The sequence below is a fragment of the Scomber japonicus genome, chromosome 8, assembly GCF_027409825.1.
Source record: "Scomber japonicus isolate fScoJap1 chromosome 8, fScoJap1.pri, whole genome shotgun sequence".
NCBI classification, from domain to species: Eukaryota; Metazoa; Chordata; class Actinopteri; order Scombriformes; family Scombridae; genus Scomber; species Scomber japonicus.
Window position 1 is genome coordinate 19,595,055 of NC_070585.1, and position 8,803 is coordinate 19,603,857.

Sequence of the window (8,803 nt, forward strand, 5' to 3'; positions counted from 1 at the left end):
ATTTCTAAAGCTTTTGACTTGTGACCCCTTTAAATTAAGCAAGAATTACTTGTGATGCCTCATAACATGGTGTGGACATAAACTGTGAGCACCAGAGAGTGATTTTTTTCCCTTCTCTGATTGTCTCATTTGATGCTTTTGATGTTTTTTAGATGTTTTTTTGAAATTAGAGAAAACTCATGGCTCAGTTTCATCTTGGAGCCCTGTTCAGTGTTACCAGGTTCCACTTTTTTAAGCTGTAAGCTTATTGTACAAAGGGACATAATGCTGCTCACCTAAAAAAAAATGACTTCTGTTATTTTACACACACTATCAAAATCATCAAATGTCTTAAAGTACTCCTGCAGCGAAGTCAATATCTCTGGCAAGCGTGTATTTTCCCTGCAGTGCTCCATGTCCACATCTGGTCTGCCCACGACCAGAAGGCCTTCACAGTTTCAGTCCTGATGCTTCACAGCCAAAGAGTGGGCAATAAAATGACCATCACACCTGGTGTTCATGTATGAATGATCACAATTTGTGAGTTGGAGCCCATGACTTTCCAGAGCAGTGGGAAAAAAAGCACCATCAAACAGAGGCAGCAGTGTGTCAGTGTCATGGGGTCGATTCCCAGTCCAGGAATTTTTCTTTCATCTGGAGCTGACGTGTTCTTCCTGTATTCAATTGCTTGTGTCAGATGGATTTACAGACTGAGATGTGTGAAGCGTCTGTATTAGTCCTGTGATGGACTAGAAACTCGTCTAGAGCGTTTATTTACATGTGTCCGCCACACAAAGCATGCTGGGAGCTTTTTTCTTTGCTCCAGCCACTTGTAAATCTTGAAGGAATAAGCTGGTTAAAGCTGGATGAAGCTTGAAACATTTAATGAACGTTATTAAACAAACCAAATGGGGCCAGAAATTCAAGATATATCACCAGCAGCTGTTTTTAATGGTTCTGTGGCAGACTTTACTTAAAACTGTCAAAGAAACTGCAGGTGCTTCTTCTGAAAACTAAACCATAAGTGAACCTTGAAACACGTGTTAGACAAGCAACCACTAATATATACTGTATGACAGGCAGGAGACAGGTGGGACACTGGACCCGACAAGGTTGTTGTTTTTCATTTTGACAAGATGTCTCACCCTACACATCAATTTACACAGATTGACGAATTGAGAAAAGGTGACTGGAAAGTTTCCATCCTGTATAAGTAGATTTGATACAGGCTTTAAAGGGATATAGTTCCATATTCAGGGAAACCAGTTTATTTGTGTTTTTGCCAAGTTTAAATGAGAAGATTGATACCGCTCTCACATCTGTATAGTAGATATGAAACTAGGCTAGTAGATGGTTAGCTTAGGCTAACTCTGCCTGACTCTGTCCGAAGGTAACACAATTCTCCTACCAGCACCTCTAAATCAAACGTTATATCTCATTTGTTTATATGAGGTGTAAAAACAACAATTTGTTGGTTTATGTAGGTTATTTAAAAGACTAGCTCATTCTGAGCAAAAAAACACGTGTTAACCCACAAATTGTTGTCTGTACAGTTAGTTTTTTGTATGATTAAACAAAAGAGATATAATGTATTAATCAGTGAGATTTAGGCAGATTTTTTTTAGTTTAGCTTTGGCTTTATGCTAAGCTAAGCTAACCAGCTGCCAGCTGTCGCTTCATATTTACTGTACAGACATGAGAGTGCCATCAATCTCCTCATGTAACCCTCAGCAGAATTTTTTTTAAACACATTCCCCAAAATGTTTCCTTTAATTAATTAATAATTACAGATATATTTAGGGTGTGAAAAATATGAATAGCAACTTTTGTGAGGAAAAGGAGAGGACAGAAAGAGAGGAATCCACTGAGAAACAGGAGCCAAGTTGCTCAATGCCAAACCCACACACATACATACATACACACATACATACACACAGACACACCCGCACGCACGCACACACACACACACACACACACACACACACACACACACACACACACACACACACACACAAGGATATCTCTTGTGTTCACTGTCTGTAGCTCAGAGAGGACAGGCAGTGATACCATCATCACACACAGCGTGCTTACAGAGTTACACATTTACACTACTCTGGCCTTTTGCCTCCTACCTTCCTTCTCATCCGCAATGATTTCTCTCTATTTCTGGGGGAATATTCCTTACACTTAATCTGTCAACACAAATGCAGTCATGTTGAACAGGAACAGCACCAGCTAAAGATTTTATTACATGCAGCGCAGAGCAGGTTCGGTAGATGTTTCCTCTGGGGTGATGTGCAACGAGGACAACAGCGGCCACATTGTGCCGAGAGCCTAACTTGTGTCCTTGTTGGGAGATTCCTCAGCATTCCTGAAAGCACTGTCGCCGTGACTGGGAGCTCTGTTTCAGCACCCCTGAAGCCACACCAAACCCATGGGAGCGTTGCTACACGGCCTCCCAAATTCCACAGGTTCACAAAGACCCTGAATTAGAGATGAAAGACCTCTTGTAGATCAAGGTCAAGCAGCCAGGGAGTGTAGGACGAGGTGAACACTTTTGCTGCCAACATGCCCCAACAGTCCTCTGCCTGCCAGGTACAAGGTTTGAGCATACAGGAGTGGATTTCACCTCTATATATGACTCCTGGCACAGATAATGGTAATTAGAGCACAGTTATGCCAGAAACAAGACTTTTCTTGCTTGGGTGTAACTGTAGGCTACAAATAAAAGTGCCAAATGCTTAATATGATGGAAACTATACACTTAAGATCTATAACTGACTCAGTGAAGGAAAAACAATCACCAGGCATGTTGATACACTGCACTGATCTCTCATGGTGTTAAACATGTGCAATGCTAAGACTGAATTTGACAGCAGTATGCTTTCAAACATAATTACAATTGCATAAGTACATGCATATGTATTATACTTTATGATTAAAAAATCACTTTATGCCTTTCTTTCTCAAACCTGAATTTTCTAGTTGTCTGAAAATGGGTCCGAACAACATTCTTCAGTTAACTCCAATGTTAATGTTAAAGGGTTAATCAATTCAGATAATTCATATTATAGTGTATTACTGGTTAATAAAATGTACAAATGTTTATATATATTAATTATAAGCCATTATAAGAATAAAGCTTGGATTGGGAGTTTGTGAAATAACATATTTACCTGTATTATTTCTATCAGGTGATACTCAGGCTATAAATGATGGTAGACCATTAAATGTCTCACTGTCTGTAGTAAGAAGATGTTAATTAAGTGTTAATAAGTGGATTTTGGTCCAGGTGGCCACACAGAATCTAAATGTTTTTGTTGAACAATGTTATACAACAAATACAGGATATATTTTGTTTTGTGACTGAGATTTTGAGCAGATAATTATGGTTTGTCTAACTTTCCCTCCAGCACCAGAGGCAGATTAATGTTTTCTCTTGTCCAGTGAAAGATCTACTGAATGGATGAGCACAAACAGACATTCATGGCTCCCAGAGGATCAATCCCACTGACTGGTGATCCCTTGACTTTATCTCTATTACAACTACAATAACAACTATTACTACTAGTAACTTCATTTATAGAGCACTTTTCCAATCATTTACAAAGTGCTCAACAGTGAAAACCATCAGAGTAAACTGTAAAAATGCTAAAATAATTTGATTAGAGACTATTTAAAAGTAACAAGACTGAAACTGTAAGAAAATCAGGGAATAGAATAATAAGACCAAAACAAGATTCTTTTTTTTTTTTTTAATCCAAAAGTTATGATTTAAGAAAAGGCCATCTGATAAAACATTGACATGGGCACAATTTTTTCTTCAGACATTCATGGCTCCCAGATGATGAATCCTAAAGACTTTGATGATCCCTAGATTCTCTCTAGCGCCACCATTAGGTTGACATTTTGTATTGTGTGATTAAGATTATCAGTCATCCAGGTCAAGCTTACATGTTGTGAAACATACTTCAACTACAGTAGGATGAATGACAATTAAGTTTGGTACAGACATTCATGTTCCCATCTGATCCCTTATCTTTAGATTCATCATTGTTTAATTTCACTCATGCTTTTATAATAATAGCCTATTTAATATTTCAGCTTTGTGTAAAGACATCATTGGGTTTTTTTCATTTATTATAACATGTGAAATTAAACAATTTAAAAATGTGAGAATTTATTTATTTATTTATTTTTTTAATTGAAGGCCTTGATTTATTAACTAGCACACAATCAAATCAAACACCAAAACATAGACTGTTTCTCTTGTAAACAGGGACTGAACTCAAATTCAAATAAGCTTTTACTGGCCTGATAGATCATAAATCTATTTTGCCAAAGTAGTACAGAAGATTACTAACAGTGACAGATGATTTCAAATAAATATACAAGATGCAAATATTTACAAACATATCAGATACAATATTTAAAAGGCTCGCTCTCTCTCTCTCTCTCTCTCTCTCTCTCTCTCTCTCTCTCTCTCTCTCTCTCTCTCTCTCTCTCTCTCTCCCTTTTAGCCGACAGGCGGAGGCGGGGCGCTAGGACAGTGAGGAGGGAGGAGAGAAAGCACTTCTTTACAGACCACAGACTTTCATTAGTGACTCTCCCTGTCTGGGCTTGGCAGGTTACAGAGAGAAACTGTGGCTCCGGACATTCAGGGAGACTATTATTTGTACACTCTGCTAGAAAAAAAAGTGCAAGAAATATCTTCCTTGTGCTGAGGTCGGAAAGCACGTAGACAGGCAGAGAGTAGAAGGAGAGAAAGTACTCCTGCCAGCAGAGATGATGAGGAAAACCTGGAAAATGATCCTGAGCGACTGGTCTGATGGGGAGGAGGACGTGAGTGGGATGTAAACACGGGACTATCGATCTTAAATCAGGAGGTAATGTATCAGATAGTACAAACTATGCTTTACAAGTTTGCTCACAGTGCTTTCACAGGTAGCTAAAGGATTTGTTCAGCCTGATGTAGGCAGGTGTAAGGTGGTTATTTTAGGGTGAAATGATGAAACGAGGAATGTCTGGATGGCAGGTTTCATGTGTTTTTCTGTACTGTTTTTGTCTCACAAGCAGTCTTTAAACCATCTCCCCATGCTTTAATACAGATGTTAGAGAGAGCTTAACTTTATTTGACTGCTGCATACATCAGACAAAATTAGATGACTTTTGGATGCCGAACAGGGAGTCTACTATAGTCTGCACTGGACTGTTTTGCATACATGCTTGTGCAACATGTCTCCTGAAAGAGCAGACTGTAATATTCCTTTTTATGCACCAGATATGTCAAAACTGGCTGTCCAATCTGCAGGCAAAAAACATGAACTGAATGCCTTCAGTAATATATTGTCACCTGTGCACAAGGATTGATCCTTTTTTTCTGTAGCTTTCATCAGAATGAGAGTGCCTTTTGGATCAGAGCCTGATCATTTAGTTTTAGAGTCAAATACTCTAAACCACTAGAAATCATTGAGAACACATTTTTGTAACAATTTCACCTCACTCACCTGAAATCACCTGTGAGTAATATCTGGATCATACTACAGGGCTGTCACACAATATGGAGATGTATTTCACTACCCCACTGTCAACCAATTTACCACTTAAGCTCAGCTCTAACAGTCTGCCTCAGCTGTCATGTATCTGACACGTCAACATGGAGGGAAATGAGTGCCTAGCTCTGTAATTTCTCTGCGAACAAGAGCTCCTTCTTTATGTGACTCCTTTGTAGTTTCACATGATACAGCACGGAGGTGTGCTGACAGGCCACACCCTGCAACCCCTTTTGTTAGAAATAAAGCTCTTTTTCGCTGCCATGCCTCAACTTGTTCCTTTTCACTTTTTACACACCTGTTCTCTTCGTGCCATGAGTGCCTCCGGGCCCACAGTCTATAGAGAGGATCAAGTATCTCCTTGTCCCTGCTAATCTTCCCTGAAAGCCCACGCACTGCACAAGTAGTTAATGTTTGATGGGATACATCTCCTTATCTCTGAGCTTCAGCTTGTTTACCAACTCAAGCAGCCACGAATCTGTCATGTACAAAACACTCAACAATATTTCAGGTAATAAACCATCCAGCATTGTTCTGGTGTGGCTGTGGCTTTCTTTCTTCATTCCCTCTTTAATTGAACTTTCCTTCAGTTCCTTTGGAATTTGTTTGCGATTTTTTTGCCAATCAAACAATTTTTTGTTTGTTTCTGTCCGGCGGAAATCCTATTTTCCTCGTAATCTATATTATCAGAACAAGAGGTTCATTGTTGGGCTGTGTTGCAACATTAGATGTTAAGCTGGCCTCACTTACATAGGTTATTACAATCAACAATCATGTGTGAACGAGTCCAGATTTATTTATGGGGGTTTGTGTGTTTGTAAGACTCTTTGGGAATGTTTTACACAGATGTTTTCTTGACAAACATTTAGGAATTCGTGCAATCTCCCACGGGGGAAAGTTGGGAAGCTGTTATTCATTTTCCGTGTCTTTTCAGTGTTTTCCGTCAATACGATGACGCCACGTGACGGCTCCCTCCTGACTCACCTGCTCCTCATCCTTCTGCTGCTCCTCCAGCTCCTCCTGCCTCTCGCCCGGTCTGTCCTGCACCCTTCTCAACACCCGCAGGTCCATGTCCCGGCGCTGGTCCCTCACGCACCGACACCTCTCACCCGCTCCAGCTTCAGCTCTCAGACTCAGCTGGACTTTACCACTCACTGTAACGCCAGTTGCTTCCGCAGAGGAGAGCAGGAGGCCCAGAAGGAGCTGCTCACTGAGAGACTGGCCTTTGAGACGCTGTACTCTGACGGCTCCCGCACTCTGACCACCGTGGATGTGGAGGATGAGGTGGAAGAAGATGTCAGTCTCTTTGAGCGCAGGAGGAGAGGGCCCAGAGTGAAGCCCAGACACAAGCGTGTGAGGAGGCAGATTTATGGAGCGGACGGACGTTTTAACATCCAAGGAGACAACTTCCTGTTGGATTACCCTTTCTCCACGGCGGTGCGGATCTCCACAGGCTGCACCGGCGTCCTTGTGTCCCAGCAGCACGTCCTGACAGCCGCCCACTGCGTGCACGATGGGAAGGATTATGTCAAAGGCGCGCGTAAACTCAGGGTGGGCTTCCTGATTCCTCCATCCATTAACGGCACCCAAGCCAGCCTCACTTCTGCCAAGAAGCCTCTGGTTCGCTGGGTCAGGGTGAAGCGTACCCGTGTGCCAAAGGGCTGGATCCAGGGCCCTCAGGAGGTCAGCATGGACTTCGATTACGCACTGTTGGAGCTGCGATGGCCTCACCGCCGTCCCTTCATGCGCCTCTCTGTGGCTCCCGCTTCTGATGACCTGGCAGGAAAGCGCATCCACTTCTCCGGATTTGACAGCGACAGACCTGGGGAGCTAGTCTACAGATTTTGTCCTGTCGAAGAAGAGTCAAGTGATCTGATATACCAGCACTGTGACGCCCGACCTGGAGCCAGCGGCTCAGGGGTTTACGGACGAGTGTGGGACAACTCTTTAGAGCGCTGGGAAAGAAAGGTCATCGGGATTTTCTCTGGACACCAGTGGCTGGAGATAGATGGAGAGAACAGGGACTACAATGTAGCTGTGCGCATCACTCCTCTGAAATTTGCGCAGATCTGTTACTGGGTGCACGGCAACCGACTAGATTGCTTCCAGGACTAAAAGGGAGTTTAGAAAGTTTGGAGAGAAAGAAAAAGAAGCACAACGTGACTGAAAGAATACAGGGTGAAATGTCTTAGATTAAAAAAAAAGGATTAAACTGAAATCAGAATAGCATCCTTCAGTGGCACAGCAGTGAAACAGGGGCCACTTCTGGATCCAGTTTCCTCACTTGAATGATTTCTCCAGTGTTTAATTTTCTCTCTGTAACCTATTAAAACAAATCCGCCTGAGATCATCACCACGGCATCTTTAATATGTTTTACCCGCAGTCAGATTTCTAATAACACAGTCAGTGTTTCCACAGTATCAACATAAGCCACTTGTTACAAGAGGGGGAAAAACAATCGCGCGCGGGTGTGTGTGTGTATGTGTCAGTGGCACCAGATTGTAGATGATGTCAGTTTATTGAGGACTTTTTTTTCTACACATGCTTTGATACTTTAACAGCTCTTAAAGGATGTCTGGACTGCTTCTACAACAATCTGCAGACTGGTCGAGAAACCTGCATGAGCAATCAGAATACAAAACTCTTTATGGACACACCACTGATGCTCTTTTATCTAAAGTCTCAGCAGAGTATGCTCTTCTCCGTGTGGACTGGAGAGACAGAAGGTTTGTTAATTTTATTTTTTCGATGAAAAATGTTGGATATATTTTAATAAACAGAGATTTATGACGGTGTGTGTCGTCAGTCTTGACTTGGGTTTAAGGAGTGGTGCTGTCGTGCCACTCGGTGGTCAGAACAGGTACTGCAGCATGAATGGACCAGTATGTTGGCTAGTAGGTCTTTCACACCTTCACTGGTGTTTTACTGGGTGCTTCTGTGTCGGACTTGCATGAGGTCACCAAACTTTATGAACCAATAAGGGTGATAAAGGTGTAACATAACATAGATATTGTTACCAAAACCTGGCGGGAAAAACTCCAATAACATAACAGATACCTTCAACCAAGATGGACAATAAAAAATAACTACATTTTAATCAAACACAAATCAAAAAAGGGACAAGGGACTAAAATGTGCTCTTCCAAAAGAAAACAAAGCTCATGTATGATACTCGCCAAACTGCTGATCAAACAGGCAAAATCTTAAATCTGGACTTTCCAGAAACCAAATGCCTACAGACAAATATTCAAGCCCTCATCATGACAGGAGA

At 41.7% G+C, this 8,803-nt stretch overlaps 1 protein-coding gene across 2 annotated transcripts; it reads left to right on the top strand.

The window, feature by feature from the left end:
* Positions 1 to 4,572: 4,572 nt before the first annotated feature.
* On the top strand, positions 4,573 to 8,210 carry LOC128362622 (serine protease 23). Of its 2 annotated transcripts, none has more exons than XM_053323442.1 (2): positions 4,573 to 4,865; positions 6,466 to 8,210. In XM_053323442.1, exon 2 carries the CDS (start codon positions 6,483 to 6,485, stop codon positions 7,644 to 7,646), a length of 1,164 nt encoding a protein of 387 aa, XP_053179417.1. In that variant the 5' UTR covers positions 4,573 to 4,865; positions 6,466 to 6,482; the 3' UTR covers positions 7,647 to 8,210. The 2 variants fall into 2 exon arrangements, with proteins under 2 accessions (XP_053179417.1, XP_053179418.1); XM_053323443.1 differs by having other exon boundaries at positions 4,573 to 4,821.
* The last annotated feature ends 593 nt before the right edge of the window (positions 8,211 to 8,803 follow it).

What these genes read in the sequence shown, in the direction of transcription:
- LOC128362622 (XM_053323442.1), top strand. Translation starts at nt 6,483, where the DNA reads ATGACGCCACGTGACGGCTCCCTCCTGACTCACCTGCTCCTCATCCTT.